This window comes from Branchiostoma floridae, chromosome 5 (assembly GCF_000003815.2).
Source record: "Branchiostoma floridae strain S238N-H82 chromosome 5, Bfl_VNyyK, whole genome shotgun sequence".
NCBI classification, from domain to species: Eukaryota; Metazoa; Chordata; class Leptocardii; order Amphioxiformes; family Branchiostomatidae; genus Branchiostoma; species Branchiostoma floridae.
This window is the reverse complement of record NC_049983.1, coordinates 5390642-5408161: the sequence shown is the minus strand read 5'-3', so window position 1 is coordinate 5408161 and position 17520 is coordinate 5390642. Positions and strand designations below refer to the sequence as shown.

Sequence of the window (17520 nt, the reverse complement as noted above, 5' to 3'; positions counted from 1 at the left end):
AATGCCAAGGTGGAAAAAACATAACTTTTCTAACAAGTGCCAGTGGAGGAGGGATTGTAACTAAGTGGCATACTTAGGTAGCTTACATACTCACCCCTCACATACCAGAGGGGTGAGTATGAGAGCCTCGGTAACCAACTAGGATTGCACTCAGGCTAGAGTCGGCCCTCACATTACTAAAAAAAACGGACTTCATGCCAGTTTCAGATCAGTGTGGGTGGAAATTTAACAGAATTTTCACAGATGCTGCCAAGATCTGTTCATAAAACTACGTTGTACTAAGTTCTACCGCCAATTTACCCCTGTAGCTCTTCAAGTGGGATAAACCCCACAAATGTAAAATGTTACATGAGACAAAGTGATATACTATGTTTAATCTACTATACTAATCTACTTACTGACGATAACATTTACGTTTTTTCCCACTTGGCATTGAGAAATCGCCAAAATAACAGAAAAAAATCTGCTACATTTCATCCCACAATGTGATGGACCAAACATGTGGACTTTGTTGTGTAGGGTTATGTTGTTTAAACTAGAATAACACAATGAAAACATGAAATGGGAAGAAAGTAAAGGAGCACACCCGGCATGATATTCCCATAGAGCGTAGTTTGCAGAACGGATCTTGGCATCAATAAATCATCAGAACAACGGCCAAATGTCTTCTAAATTTCTACCAGCAAAGATGTCATTCCCATATTTCCATGTATTTGTAGGGTTTAATCCCAATAGTAAAGCTACTATATCACAGTTACCAATACAAAGCACACATGGATGATATAAACACTGACAATAATTGTTCTCAGGTCACCCATCAAAAAAATGTGAAAAATTAATTAAAAAACATCACCAGAATCGAGTTCAAACGTCCAAGACAATATCTTCTACAGATAACATGGAAATATTTTGGAGTGTTTCACCTTAAAGGTGTGAAATGCACTCCCGAAGATGGCATACTTATGTCTGCAATACAGCCTATATAGTAGAATGCCCAACTGCCACCACCTGGAGCCTCGTTCTGGTGCCATGACCCCGGATGACCCCAGAAATCCAACATGGCTGCCATAACTGGAATTAACTCTATTGGAAACAAATCAAAATAAAAAAAAATAAAATAAAAATGCAGCAAGATTGTTGCAGCTGGCTTGGATTGTTCAAAATGGTGGGACCTCTAAATTCCATCACTAGGGTTACCTCCAATGACAGTGAGAGTATTGTTGTTGTCCGATGTGATGAGTCTTTGTGTCTCTCTGTGTTCCCTTTGCCACATTCGTACGTGGTTTGGCATGTTGTCTGCATGCAGTTGCATGAAGCCCCCTTTTCTTAAAAGTAAATAATATCAGAAATCACCCCAATATTTCTGATATTATGGAACAGGCCATGTGGTTTGGGGTTTTGGTAATAGCTTATCTCAAAGCAGATATGGGATTATGTGTTGTCTAATGTAGACAACAGTCCAACGTTGCGTGAGGTGGGGCATGGGTTAATATTATGTTGAATTTGCTCTCCAGCAAATGTTAGCCTTTTTTAAGTATTGTAGTAAAGTAAGCTAAGGACAAATCAAGCTATAATAAAGAATCATGAAAATATTTTGTGATAGCAAGGTTTTGACTTTTCTTAGAATGACTGGGGAAATCTTGTTGGAGAGCAGGTTTTATACCATAACTATATTATAGTATATATTAAAAAGCTCAAAGTCATTATCATTGTTAACTCATGGAAAGCCCACTAGGCCTGCTTTCGTGAGTGGGTCACCAAAAAAAGGTGCCAAAATTTACCTGCTTGTGTTAAACACTGTTATGTCCGCGGGTGACAATGATTTAATCCATCCTTTTTTTTTTGGTAATACATACAGAACATCAAAGTTTATTATTAGCACATCTGAGTAGATTATTTTATGATTGCAAATTTATGGAACGAGCACCAGCCCTGCTTACGTACAGGGTGTTCCAAAAATGAAGTGCCAGAATTACCCTACTAAACTTAAACACTCCATTGGGCTCATTGCCTTCCCTTGATATTGACTTGTGAATATGACATTTCAACTAAAGTTACTGTTAGTTAGTGTTACTCTAATTCAAGTAATTTGAACTAAGAGGTGTTCAATCGAGTGCTAGCCACAAGCCACAGGAAGGCTATTCCATCGTAAGACTGTAGTCCAGCATCGCATCCTGGAGGTAGTCTGCAATGGTCCTTGCTCTGTGTACACGGGTGTTGTTAATCTTGCAGGATGGCATTTGGTCCAATATTGAAGAGGTAGGATATTGCGACTGGATGGAGGATGGTCTCTCTGTATCTCACCACATGGAAGTTGCCTTGAATGATGACGAGTCTTGTTTTCCCATGGCGCTTACATGTATACCGCCCCACACCATGACACTGCCTCCACAACCAAACGCTGAAAGTTACTCTTGCCGTGCCATTGTCTAGTTCTCCTTGCTGCCTACTCGCTTTGAGCATCCAACTGCCAAAATGGCAGATATACTCAAATGTACTAAAACAGACCAAGGAGGTTAAAATCTTTAACCTCCTTGAACAGACTTAAAAGTCTTGTATGTTCTGTATACCAAACGTCGTCGTATCCGTCGTATCCATTTTTGATTATACTGCTGCTGGGATCCCTGTCACAGGGGTAGGCAGCAGTCGGATAGTCTTCACACTGTGCTTCCATGCGGCTGGTCTGTCCAGTGAGTCCAGCTCTGGGCTTCAACTCCATGGTTTGCCTCGATGGCCGGACCCTACCTTCCGCACCCGCAAGTTAGCCAAGCCCGCGACACTACCGGCTGCTCGTCGGTGACTGCTACCGGCACTGCCTGTGCTTTTATCTGTATGAAGAACTTTCCATTTCAGTTTGGATAGGGTTTTTTTACGGCCGGATATCCTTCCTGACGCCAACCTGTAACCGCACTAACTGGGCTATCACATCATCCATCACACCAGTCTGTCAGTTTATCGCCAGCTGCCGCAATGAAGCTACCCCAGGACAGGTAGGAGCTTTGTGTCGGGGGCTCGTCCCTTAGACAGGCTGCTTCCACTCCAGCTGATGACCCCTGTCTGGCCAACTCGGTAACCCTGAGTAGGGGGAGGGGTTGAGGGCTGCCAGATCCTGTCCCTTATCGAAGAGGGACGGAAAACTGCTAAAGTGGGTTATAGAAATGTTGATGGGCCAAAGTAATTGAAGAAAAAGTCAATAAAAATATAATAAACAAGAGTGGGAGGGGGGCAGAAAGGCTGTTGGATATTGGCATGTCATGCGGTCTAACTATGTAAACAAAACAAAAAAATGAACATAAGGACACATTAAACCCTGTCATCTACTTCCAATAACACTAAAATTGGCCTTCAGGAGTCCCTCCACACAAAGGATTAAGATAGATACACATCCCATGTGCAGCAGGATCCAAGGATGCGGCCATCTTGGATCTGACCCTTGACCCCTGAAACATGACATGAAAAAAAGATTGATTGAATCACAGACACATACCAACAGGACGATACAGTATTTAAGAGAAACAGGTAAATTTGGGCACTTTTTTTGGTGACCCACTCATGTTAGCAGACCTGGTGCTTGTTTCATGAGTTAACAATCATAATAAGCTTGATACCATAGGAAAGGGAATCACACAAGCTTTCAATCAATATAATACATTGAAATTGATGCAGATACATCAGAAATATGACCTACCAAAGTTGATATTCCAAACTTTTTGTGCCAAGTTTCTTATATGAATTGATACATAAAGGAGTTTAAAGGTCTACTATGCAGTTATTTGCGCTTCAGACTGAAAACAAAAAATTCATTTTCCGGCCATTTCTTTATATAGTTAGTTGAATCAAGCCTACCACGTTATGTTATGTCAAAGTCCAAATGTCAGGAAAATTTCTCCCGGAGTCTGGAGTATTTGTCCAACAACCACTGCGCGAAAAGACAGATTTCCACGAGTTCCCAACATCGTGCACGATGGTGAAACCTGACGTGTCCTCGCCGTGGGCACGGGTTTCCACGGGGTGCCTGTTCCCGCGTGCCCCAACCTTGAAAACCTGTGCGCACAATAGGGCACGCGAAGAGTCCACGTGCCCCACTGTTGCACACTTCTCGTGTTGAAGAATTATCGTTAACAATGGAGAGCTGAGAAGTGTCTGATAATTTAGTTATGAGAATTGCCGAGTAAAAATACCTCAGACCTTCGCCACATTTCGGTTTGTACTTGTGGGAAAATAAAAAATGCAACCGACGCCAACAGTACGCAAAATAGGATTTGCAACACATCGTGCCGTATACACGAAACTAAACAAACTATTTTACCTCTATATACAGATCGCGTGTAAGATTAAAGTCACTACTGAAGTCTGAAACAACATATTCAATTTCAACGGAGTGTGCCCGATTTCTGTAACTAATCATATGAATTGTTTTCTATGCAACATTACTTGAGTTGATTGTCATCTAGGCTTTAACCTGGAGTGCGGCGCCTATCAATGCATAGATTCTTGAAAGTGTTGTTCTTTGTCTGTCGGCTTTGTTTATACAGTACTAGTATATCAACGCCGCATTCCGACACCATGTTGGATCTGCATTATACTGACTCCTTGTTTGTCGAAAAAAAATCGATTCAAACTTTTACAAAGATAATTAGGTTGTGGAGAACTTCAATATTTGTATAAGTCACTTTCATGGTGTAATTTTTGGTTTATATCGGTATTATGGAGATTGTCTGCCTGGCTTGGTTTTTGGTTGAATATTGAGAGGCGGAAGTTTGACCCGCCTGTTGAATACTACTGAACTCAGCAAATGTCTGTTACAAGTGGGCAATACCGACCATTAAACTTAAAGGCAAGTAAGCAAAGTAAAAAGCAAGAAGGTTAACTACTGGACTTCCACAAGCACCCCTCCCCCAATACACATTTCATTGTTTTGTTTTGAAAACATGGTATCCCGACGCGCGTGGCTGGTTCGCGATTTTCAATGTTGACTGGTTTTCTAATGCCGGGAAAGTCTATTTGATAAAACAAGGATACACAAGAAAAGCTCAAGCTTCCTTTAGTGAACTAAGAATACTTGTACAACGCATGGCATCATGTACAAACTCCTTTGTGACATACACACAACTAGTATGTACAATGAGCTATTGTGTCTGTATTCAAATACCCATCCGAAGTAGCCAATCGTATTTTACACATGAGGTGGGTGTTTGGAAATGAGGACCAATCAACTCACGTGTCCCAATTTTCAAACCTGTGACGGTTGTCATTTCAATTCTTCTCATTCAGAGTGCTTTCACGCTGCTCCGACCGGCCGATAGCTAAGTATTTGATCGCACGACAAACAGCGCAGGTAAACTCATTGAGAGCTTGGGAATGATTCTACGTCAAGACCCGACATTATCTCACCATCGAATTGAATTCCACTGGGACCAAGTTCTACTTTTAGAGCAACAACTGTCCTCCTGGCTATTACCCAGTCTACCGAGAGTCGGGCGGGCTCTCTGTGGGTGGGGTGGGGTGATCCCCGCCGCTCGGATCGCCAGACGCGCCCCTGACTGTTAGCTCTACGTGGTACACAAGTTTCTGTCCAGTCGGCTTGGATGATTTGGAGTTCCTTTGGTTCCGTGGAGGCCCTACATGCTTTATGATGGATTGTATACCACTGTTACGAAATTGCACATCCACGCTTGGAATTCTGCAGCGACTATGTGATTTCATATGCTCCTGATCATGACTAGCAACTGCTTGTCTAACTGAGGACACTTAGAGTTAGGCATCATAATGCACAGAGCAGGAATGCTGAATTCAAGAGACCTACAGGAATTTTCTGTCATCAAACTTGGAGTGACTGCACAGTGGAGCAAGGACAGCGTTTATAACGTCCTTGAATGGCTGCGGATAACAACCCCAAAACAACAGGATGGTGGACCGACGAACCTTTGGAAGCTAAAGGGGCGACAGCACTAAGTACATATGAAGGAATGCGTCAGGAGCGGTCGACTCTCAAAAAATAAAACGAAAAACAACGAAAGATAATTCACCATTCAGAAAGAATAAAAGCAAACATACTATATACAGGGGAAGGGAAAATCTGGGAGGGTAAATTTTTGGGCTGGGAAAGCCCGGTGCAGTAAAAATGACGCTGCTTTTAATGACAAAGGGCGTAATTACGGCGCAGTGGAGGCCCGGGGAGATAATTAGGTGATAATTAGCCGCTAAATAATGCATCAGTCATTCGCACACAAAAGCATACGTCGATAGTTTCCACGCGTACGCACAAGTTTACTAAGGTGGCACAGCTAGTGCCCACGGATTTCCACAGGAAGGGCACGTTATGGACACGCGAGTGGTCCGTTTACTCGGATTTGCACGGGTGCCCCATGTGGGGGCACGTCACGTTCGCACAATGGGCACTCGTGGGAACCCGTGGACACTCTGAATTTACTTGCATGTGTACACGGGTTTGCAAAGCGGAAATCTGTGTTTTCGCGCAGTGAACTCAGCAGGGGGTCTCCAACAGCTGTATGCATTTAAAGGTGTCCCGACATCTGGAGGGTAATTAGCATATAGTGTGGGTTCAGCTGCATGAGTTTGAAATGCTAGTACTGCTACTACTGTACTGTGGCACTACTATGCTTCCCTCAGTGTTTCAAGAACGTTGCCATCACAAACAGACACAGGATTCCTTGCATGATGCCAGATCAAGCACGATGAAGGCAATCATGGAGGAAAGCAGGGTAACCGTTGATCATCACCGGCCAGTGTCATCTCTCCTGGTATCTCCATCACCTGCTGCATTCTCATGTTTAAAAACACCCAAGTGAGATATAGAAAGAACATTCATCTGATCCAAATGCTAGTAGTTTTGCCCCATTTTGAAAAAAACGTGCGATGTGTTATGACTGCAATCCGAATGCCACAGGTGTTCCGCGCTACTTTCTGTCCATGTGTCTAGATCTGCCCTAAAATCTACCCCCTTGTGGCAGCAGAACACAGTTTTCGGCCTATGGGGATTTCTATAGTTAAGAGCCACAAGGTGACTGCCTTCGACGCATTAAAAAATATAGTAGGGTGCACTTTTGGAATACCAAAAACGGATACGTTTGAGTTGAAGGTACAAGCCACAAAATATTAAAAAACACAAAAAATCCTGTTGGCGTATCGTCTTCTCACACCCTCTTTGGAATGCTCCTCTGCGGAGGTCACAGAACTGCAGCCGTCTCACACTAGAAAGGCAGTTGCGTAGTGGGGTCCATTTATACACGAAATAGAAAACTTTCACAATCCAAACCATGCAGTCTCAGAGTCGACACCTTCCGTGACCACGCAGCACAGGTTATATCTGGCTGCCCCTCAAATAAGGCTTTTTACCTCTCCTTCAACAAGTTTATCCGTACTATTTTATGTACCTGCGTAATACACCCCAGGGTTCGCGGATAAATACTGTGTTCTGCTACCTTGTGTCAGAAACTGAACTAAACTTGTGTCAGAAAGAATTGTGTCTTGATTGGGCTTTAACTTTGTCTTAACCTCCTTTACATATTACATGTAATTTATAGGGTATAAAACCTGCGAAATCAATGATCTTCAACTAAATTTCCTCAGTGCCTCTGACAAAAGGTAATGGATGCTACCTGAATCGTCTGACCATTTCCAAAATCATATCCAGCTGCGTGCATAATTCCTATTTGGCATATCTTATTACCTGGATGTCTAACCTTCATCAACATAATAGAGGAAGGTTAAGTCCACTCACCATTTTCTCCCTGAGTTTGAGCACTAGGTCAACAACCTCCACCTCAGGACGGCCCTGGATCCACAGACTGAGATCCTGCCACATGGGAGGGAGGCGAGCCAAACTGAACCAACCAATCAACCAAAGAACAGCAAAGCAGGCAAAACAAAAAAATGCAAAGGTGGAGGCACAAAAAAGGAAGAACAAATTTCTTTTGGATAGCTCATATGCTGGTTATTATTTACAAGTGGTGGCTGCTTACAGATTCCAAGCACTGCTTGATGAAAGTCACAGTCACAGCCAGGCAACATTTGATAAACCATTCAAATTTTAAAGGGTAGAAGGCATAAAAATACATTTTTGTATTATTTGAAATCAGAATATTATCATTGAATGAACATAAACGTTTACATCAAATACACACCCTTCTGACATTATTGAACATCAAACCATTAAAAACCATACTTCCAGCTGTTAAGTCTTACCACCAGGTAATTAAATTAACTGGTGACTCTACCGGGTATGACATCAGAATGAACATGGCAGCTGGTTCGGAACCTGGCATTGTGGCTTGTGAAACATATCAGTGCTTACATGCAATTACAAAAATATTACAATATTTACTTTGTTTGCTTCTCAAAAGAGTATTCTTTGTGAGAAAAGTTGTAAACTGGATGCCCTGTTCATTATGATGTCATACCCGGTAAACACACAGATTTAAATAATAACCTGGTGGGAAGACTCAGGAGCAGGAGGTATAATTTTTGGATGATACAATCATTATGTTAAAAAATGACAGAAGGGTGTTTATCAAATGTCCACAATACTATTCATCAATATTAATATGGTAAAATGTAATTTGAGAGAATTCTCATTTTGATGTCATTGGTGTCTTCTGCCCTTTAAAGTACATCTTACATGACCTGTACAGTTTACAGTTACCATCAATATCACAATACCAAAAATGCCATTTCTTGCATTCTTGTTTTTTCTTCCAACCACAAAGTATTTCTTCATGGGATGCAATTTTTTTCTGTATTCAAGAAAACAAATTTGTCCACGAATTAAGCAATTTTTTACTCATTTCCTGAAGGTTTTGGGAAGATGAAAACACAAACGTGCTCAGTTCAATTCAGATGATGTTTTCATAGCTGCATTCCGGGTTGTATTGCTGAAATTGTTCCATCATTGTAAGGCCCCATTCATGATGCAAAAAATGAAACGGTTCTATCGGTTAGGCCAGCCGAAACGGATAAGTTTCGTCATAATGAACGATCTGAAACACGTTTCGGAACGTCCTGGGGAGGTGGTTCTGAAACGGTTTCCAGGTTAACCGGAATTGCGAATTTGCATCATGAACGCAAAAGCATCGCGATCTGTTTTACATCCAGGCACTTGAGTTCATATCCATATGTCATTCGAGAGTTTCGGCCGCGTTTTCAATCGTAAAATTCGTTTTTATTATCGGGCCACCTCTTGGTCGACTGAGGAGCCAGCAGTCCTGATATCGCAGGGGAATGTGTCAGGAGATCCAGTGGAAATGTCATAGCATGGCATATATCGGGACCATAATGTTTCCAGAAGCATTTCCAAGGTCATGACAGAACCCGGCTTCAGTAAGACATTGGTTCAATTTTAATCAAAGACCAATAATCTGACACGGAAGTACAAGTTTGGGCAAAATCACAACAATCTCAGGGGTCAGCGGTCGTATTACCATGCCTTTTCAAAGAACTGAAATGGTTTGCAAGTTTGCATTGTAAACGCAAAATGCAAACCGTTTGCTGTCGGATTTACAGGCCAAACAGATAGATCCGTTTCATTTTTTGCATCATGAACAGGGCCTAAATAGGACCAACAGTAGTCAACTTCTTCATACTCTAACTTGAAACTTAAACTGTAACAAAAATATCAAAAATAAATATGAATTTCCATAGAGTGCCAAAAGTTGATCCCAAGGTCAAAGAAAAACAGAAGAACAAGAATGAAGAACCTATTGTCTGGTATACCAAACTCTGTGCCATTTTACTTGTTCAACTTCCCTGACCACTTTCTTTCTACATGTATAATGAAGGCAACGTTTTCTTGCCAATCATTTGTTTTATTTGTACACTTACATCAGTTCACTTACATCAGTTCACTTACATCAGTTCACTTACATCAGTTCACTTACATCAGTTCACTTACATCAGTTCACTTACATCAGTTCACTTACATCAGTTCACTTACATCAGTTCACTTACATCAGTTCACTTACATCAGTTCCCAGAGGATGTCATCCATACAATCAAATTGACATGGCCTAATTATGGAATCTTTCCTACAAAAGGAAGTACATGTACTTACTGCATCACACAGTGCCTCCAGGTGCAGTGCCTGAAGTTTGTCGTCCACTTCCTGTTGCCGTGCACGGAGCCAGCCCTCAAAGTTGGATGATCGGAAAAAACGTCTAATGCAAAGATACACAATTCTCATCATACAAAGATACACAATTCTCATCATACAAAGATACACAATTCTCATCATACAAAGATACACAATTCTCATCATACAAAGATACACAATTCTCATCATACAAAGATACACAAGTCTCAGTCATCTTTACAGGCATGCTGTTCAACAAACCTACATCGTGACTGGGTAGAACACTACCACAGCAGTTCAATTAGGACACCCCTTTGCCCCACCCCCTTTTAAGGGAGGCTAAAAATATGTATATTACTGTACATAAAACTCCAGTCAATTTAGTATTGGAATAAAGGTTTGGAGACCTGCATAACATTGCATGCCTCCATTTAGATTTTAAGCAACTGCCTTCTATATTCACATAATTTATGCATGATGATGTTCACGTTTAACTAACTTACATATGTCACAAGTAATTCCCGTTATTTACCACTAATTAAAGGCATTATTGCATTTTGCATGGATTAGGTGCTACTAATCGGCTGCTATTGGGTTTGATCTTAATGTTTCAAATAACACCTTGGTCATTTGCCATTTCCTCATGATTCTAAATCAAATCCCATTTGCCAGGGAAGTTTAAAAGTTACAGCAGCTAGGCGAGAAACTTTGAGTTGAAGTTGATCATAATCTTGGATCACATGGCCAGGCAAACTATCCTCAGCCAAAGTACCATGTTGTGCACCCGTTACAATTTTTGGGTGGATTCATTAGTGTTTTTTGACTTGTCCATTTTACATTTGGGTTTTAGTGGAGGTGTCAATTCCCACACAAAGGATTTTTAAGTCTTTCCCAAGTCGGCCAGACATGCATGCACAATCCGAGCAGATTAATACTTTCCAAGCAGAGGTTTAGCTTCGACTGTTTTTTTTGTGTGGTGATTTTAGGTGTTTGATGGAAGTGGGTCAAAGAAAAACCTAATTGAACAGTACTGGTCTCGTATGGTAACTTAAGACCACTCTTCGTCTTACCTGTACAGCCCTTCCCAGTCCCCTCTTAGCCCTGATGTTAGCTGAGGTCCAGAGTGCTCCACAGTCTTCAGAAACTCCTCAGGCTCAAATGGTTTTAACCGTGGAGCTTGCTGAAACACATAATGTACATGTAGGACATCCATTAACATTGGACGCTTATAGAAAATCATAACTATTACAGTAAGTAAGGGTCTCCCTTATGAACAGTTTCATCTGTTGGTAATTTACTGAATTGAGTGACTCTTTTTAAACAACCATTGCTTTATTTATGATGAAGGAAGATAACAGATGCATCATGGTCACTAAAACATCAATTGATAAAGCAATGGTTGTGTAAAAAGAGTCTCTTTATTCAGCAAGGGACTACAATATTGAGCAGAGGGTGGGCAGGACCAGGAAAAACATTTTTGGAGAAAAAAAACATTCAGCAATAAAAAGTTAAAGGGATGGAAAGAGCCATGGAAAAACTTGTCATCTAAGAGGACAGTTGGGCAATGTCTGAATGTTTTGACCTGGCGGAGGGATGGCCATTTAATATTATTCTTTTTTTTTCAGCTCACACCACAACAAATGGCTCTACCCAATTTTTCGCACATCATTTTTCTTCTTTTCAGTTCAATGCATTCTATACTAAACTCAGCACAAAAAGTTTTGGAATATCAATTTCGGTTGGTCATATTTCCGTTGTTTTTGCATCAATTTCAATATATCATTATCAATTTAAAGGTTGTGTGATTTTCTTTCCAATGGTACCAAACTTATCATTGTTAACGCATGAAACACGCCCTTGGCCAGCTTACGTGAGTGGGTCACCAAAAAAAAAGTGCCCCTATTTCCCTACTTCTGTGTATCGTCCCGTCAAGGCCTGGAGGTCCTTGGTCCCGTTTTTATGACCGCAGGTGTCAATGATTTAATCAATCCTTTTTTCACGTAAGTTTTGGTATTATATATACAGAATATCGAAGTCTATTTTTAGCACATCTGAGTAGAGTATATTAGGATTAAAAATTCATGGAACAAGCACCAGGCCTGCTTACGTACAAAGGGTTACAAAAATAAAGTGCCAAAATTACCCTGCTAAAGTCAAACACTCCATTCGGCTCATTTTAACTTCAGTTTGCATTGACTTGTGAATGAAGGCAAGTTGAATGAACAGGAGTGAGGACATTTAAATCAAAGCCATTTTTACTTTTTATTCAAACAAAGTGAACCAAGAGGTGTTCAATCGAGTGCTAGCCATAAGGCGTAGGAAAGCTATTCCATCCTAAGACTGTACTCCAGCATCGCATCGGTCCTTGCTCTCTGTGGACGGATGTTGTAATCTTGCACAGTGGAATTTGGTCCAATATTGAAGAGGTAGGATATTGCAACTGGATGGAGGATGGTGTCCCTGTATCTCACCACATTGAAGTCGCCTGGAATGATGACAAATCTTGTTTTTCCTACGGCGGTTATACCGCCCCACACCATAATGCTGCCTAGATCCACCACCAAACGCTGAAAGTTAGTAAACTCTTGCCGAAGGGGCAGATACATGTATACTCTACTCAAATGTGCTAACACAAACTTGTATGGTCTGTTGCTTCTGTATACCAAACGTGACGTAAACAAGAAATCTTTTTAAAAAAGCTGTGCCTTGCCGCGTATTTTATGTTATTTTGGTAAGTTAGACTAGATTCTACGCTTAAAAATCCCGAGTTCCACATGTCGCCCCCCTCCCCCCTCATTATCATAATTTATGTCAGATGAATTATTGGCACATTAAACAGGTTTTGTAAAACTTTTTGACCCACAATGAATATGCATTATTTTTTATTACAAACTAAGTTCCTTCTGATGCAATTTGTGATATGTATTTATATAAACATGGTGAGTTAAAGCGTAGATTTATTACGCTGGACCACATACAGTAACATGCGTCTAGAAGAGCGTTTTAATACTCGCCTGGAATGTACCATTGTCTAACTAAGCCATGAAACTCGGCAAGGAAAGAAGGGCCTTTGGAAGGGGCTTTGGAAGGGCTGGGTTAAAAGGTCCGTCCAACCATGGAAGAAAGGATTGATTGACTCACTGACATGCGCGCCAATACCAACAGGACAATGCAGTGTTGAACAGAAGCAGGGAAATTTGGGCACTTTTTTTTCGTGACCCACTCATGTAAGCAGACCTGGTGCTTCTTTCAATTGTTTGCAATCATGATAAGTTTGATACCATAGGAAAGGGAATCACACAAGCTTTCAATTGATTTTTAATACACTGAAATTGATGCAGAAATGTCAGGAATATAATGTACCAAAGTTGATATTCCAAACTTTTTGTGCTGAGTTTAGATTCATTTGTCATGCAACAGTGAAGTGTTGGAGGTACACTAGGGGTGGGTATCGGTACAGAAAATTCAGGTAAAGGTCCAGTTCAGGTTTAGAGGACAATGAAAAGGCCCAGACCTGAATTTATTGTCTGTAAACATGTAACTTGGTAGAAATTACTACTAAACTCTCTACATTGCTCTTGTTATTTTCATAGACTAGTTATAAGGTAAGCCCATAAACATGTGGACACCCGCCAATACAGTGTCTTCATTTTCTCATTTCACCTCACCACACTTTCTAATTGATCCAAAATCTGTTTTTTTCTGGGCCGGTCCAAGAAGAAGAAAAACAGTTTTGTACCAGTACAATGCAGCAGTCCCAACCCCTTAAGTACTTTTCCAGATAACAGACCTTCCATGGTGATACATTTCTCTGCAGAGGCATCAGACTGGTGACATAGCGCTCCTGAATCAAATAAGAATGTGTCAAAAGTCACAGAAATCACCTCTAGTTAATGCTATTGGCCCCGTTCATACTAAGCCTTGCAAAATGGAATCAGGTAAGTTGCATACCACAGATATTTCTCACCATGATGTGATAGCGCGACTATTTAGAAATCGAGTCCAACAGCAAACTTGTTGCAGCTACATTCAGCGCCCCCCTCGCCTGTGTTGGCACTTAATCGCCAGACTCAGTGGAGCTCGTTGTAGAATGGATACGTTATTCTGGCATAATTATTACTACTCTTAGAGTTGTGGTTGTGTACCTTTCAGCATTTGTTCTTCAAGTGTTTTAATCTTTGTACGGAATGGGTTCCATGTTATTGCATAGCCTTTCTTGGCGCGCGGCCACCTGGATGTGTAACACACGCCCCTGAAGATAGCTAGAAACACCCATGTCTCCTCATCTGTCCAGAGGAGTGTCTACCATAGGATCTGCAAAATATTCCAGCAAAGCTAATGTGGTGCAGAAAATACCTCAATTTTCATATGACCACGTGACTAATGACCGTGTCAATATGCAAACTAGTTGCCTGAGCCACATCGAAACTACCTACAAATGTACCTACCAGAGGTGGTTCGCAATTTAGCTGGCTTCAATGTGACTTTGACCATTCATACTGAGCCACATGAATCAGACCCCATTCACACTCAGAAAAACGATTCAAAAAAAAATGTTATCCGAATAAAACTACCAGATCCGAATAAAACTTAGCAGTATGAACACTCCCAAATCACTTGGATTTCTGTATCTGTATCTGTATCTGTATCTGTATCTATATAGCCGGTATAACCGCCGTTCGGCGTAACACACCAGCTTTGCAGGCACGCGGCGCGGCAGCAGCTGGTTATATTACACCGAACGACTCGTTACCCCTAACTTTTGCACATCTATCTGCAAGCGTTCTTTAAAACTACCAAGAGAAGATGCCCCTACTGTACTTGGTGATAACAAGTTCCACTCTACGATAGTTCTGGGAAAGTACGAATTTTTGAACACATCAATCCTAGGTTGGTAACTCTGGTATTTGAAGGCATGACTGTTTCTTGTTCTTTTTTGAGCTGGTATTAGATACTTATCCGTTGGTACGTCCACCAGTTTATTGGTCATTTTGTACATCATGGAAAGTCTGGACTTTCCTTATGTCTTCAAGTGACATCCACTGCAAATCTGTTTTCATTTTGGTAACACTAGAATCCCTGTTATAGTTGTTTGTGCAGAATCGGGCAGCTTGGTTCTGTACCCTTTCAAGTTTATCTTTGTCTTTCTTTGTATACGGGTCCCATACTGTAGCGGCATATTCAAGGTTAGGTCTTACTAGTGACGTGTATGCAAGTGATTTTACCCTGGTTGGGCATGCCCACAAGTTGCGTTTGATTACTCCCAATGTCTGTTTAGCCTTGGTTGTTATTTTGTTAACATGGACACCCCACTTCAGCCCAGTTGTTAATGTAACACCAAGGTATGGGTGGGTTTTTGTGGTTTCTAATGTCTGACCACAAAACTGGTAAGGGGCACATTTGGTGTTCGTTTGTTTGTTATGTGCATGATATGGCACTTATCAGGGTTGAACTGCATAAGCCATTTCCTTTCCCATTCTTCCAGGGTGTTCAGATCTTTCTGAAGAACTTGTGAATCATTTTGTGTGGATACCTCTATATATAACAGACAATCATCGGCAAATAACCTAACACTTGAATCAAGCTGGTCTGGTAAGTCGTTTATGTACAAGAGGAAGAGCAATGGTCCCAGCACAGTCCCTTGCGGAACTCTCGACGCTACTTTAACTGGAGCTGAGGCCTTCCCTTCCACCACTACTGTTTGCTCTCTATTCGTCAGGAAAGCCTTCAGCCAGTTAAGTGTAGTACCTTGAACTCCATAGAACTCCAGTTTTGATATGAGTCTGCTATGTGGGACTTTATCGAAGGCTTTAGTGAAATCGAGTATTGCTAGATCCACCTGTCTTTTATTGTTCAGTGCCCCAGCTATGTCATGAACTGTTAAGATAAGCTGTGTTTCTGTGGATCGCTTTGCTCTGAAACCATGCTGGTAGTCCGTTAGTATATTGTGGCCTTCTAGGTGTTTCATGATATGGCTGTGGATAATGTGTTCCAGTAGTTTACAGGAAATACTGGTGAGTGAAACAGGTCTGTAGTTACTGGGGATCGCTGAGGCTTCTGTCTCCCTTTTTGAAAATGGCGCATATATTTGCATCTCTCCAGTCTTTGGGGATTTCTCCTGTGTCAAGCGATTGTTGGAAAATGTTAGTTAAAACAGGAGCGATTTCACTGGCTGTCATTTTGAGGAACCAAAGAGGTATTTGGTCTGGCCCGGATGCTTTGGAGGGATTGAGGCCTTGCAACATTTTTTCAACACCATAAGTAGAAATTTCTATTTGTTCCATAGGAGGGGTGCAGGGCTGACCGAGGGATGGCATGTCTGTAGTGTCCTCTTCTGTGAATACACTTTTAAACTGTGAACTGAGTGCCTCTGCTTTTTTCTCACTGTCACTAATAATGGTACTCCCAACCTTTAGAGTGGCTACCCCGACAAGGTCTCTCCTCAAGCCTTTTATGTATGACCAGAATGTTTTGGGTTTGTCATGCAGTTATAGCTTCTCCCATGTTTGCCACGTATTTTGAGTGTGCTGATCTAATGCTTTTCTGAACTCCTTTTTTTACTTTCTTACATTTGTTCCAGTCTTCCTCTTGTCCTGTTCTCTTAGCTTTATTGTAAAGACGTTGCTTCTTCCGACAGTGCCTTCTTAAGTTTCTGTTAAACCAGGGCAAGTTGTATCTGCTTGACGTCATTTTACTAGGAATGTGCTTGTTCATTGTGTGCTTCATTTTGCCTTTGAAGTCATCCCATTTCTGTGTCACTGACATGTCTTTTGTTCTCATGTTAAAGTTTGTTGCATAGTCCTCAAGTCATTCTTGATAGCCGGCTCGTCAGATTTGGTGCGAATGTACACTTTCCTTTTTGGTTTTTTAATCTGTTTGGGTGCCAAGTTTACGTCCACTAGAACCATGTCATGGTCACTTATTCCCGGAACAACTGTGGTTTTTTTAATTATGTTTGGGTTATTGACTAAGACCAGGTCCGAAAGATTACTATTTCTAGTTGGTTCCTGAACTGTTTGGAATAGCCCATGGTTGTCCGTTAAGTGTAGTAGTTTCTGTGCCTGTCCTGTATGGTTCTGAGCGTTGTCTGTTGTGCTAGCATCCCAATTAATACCAGGGATGTTAAAATCTCCCAGAATAATTACGTTGTCGGAGTTTATCTTAGTTCCCATTTTATTTATAGAGCTGTCAAGCTCATCCAGACTATTGCCCTGGTCTGACGGTGGCCTGTAGTATGTACCAATCATTAGCGGTTTCTTTCCTGCAAGTTGGGTTTGTGTCCAAATGATCTCACAGTCTGTGTCCAGATCTGGTCTGTGGGTGACAATCAGATCATCCCTGTTTGCCTGAAATACACCACCTCCTGGGCCAGTTTTTCTGTCTTTACGGTGTACTATGTAGTTGTCAGGGAATATTTCACTGCTTGATATGTT

The 17520-nt window shown here is 41.3% G+C and overlaps 1 protein-coding gene across 3 annotated transcripts in view; it reads right to left on the bottom strand.

Moving 5' to 3' along the window:
* The window catches only part of LOC118416041 (protein DENND6A-like), a 75228-nt gene that overhangs the window by 2751 nt on the left and 54957 nt on the right, over window positions 1-17520 (bottom strand). Inside the window, exons 15-18 of one of the 3 annotated variants that reach the window (XM_035821089.1) lie at window positions 13878-13931; window positions 11158-11267; window positions 10070-10172; window positions 7745-7847 (exon numbers count right to left, since the gene is read on the bottom strand). In XM_035821089.1, the coding sequence (XP_035676982.1) occupies window positions 7788-7847; window positions 10070-10172; window positions 11158-11267; window positions 13878-13931 (327 nt within the window). In that variant the 3' untranslated portion in view covers window positions 7745-7787. The remainder of the gene's footprint in view (window positions 1-7744; window positions 7848-10069; window positions 10173-11157; window positions 11268-13877; window positions 13932-17520) is intronic. The other 2 variants (XM_035821087.1, XM_035821088.1) reach the window with 2 other exon arrangements.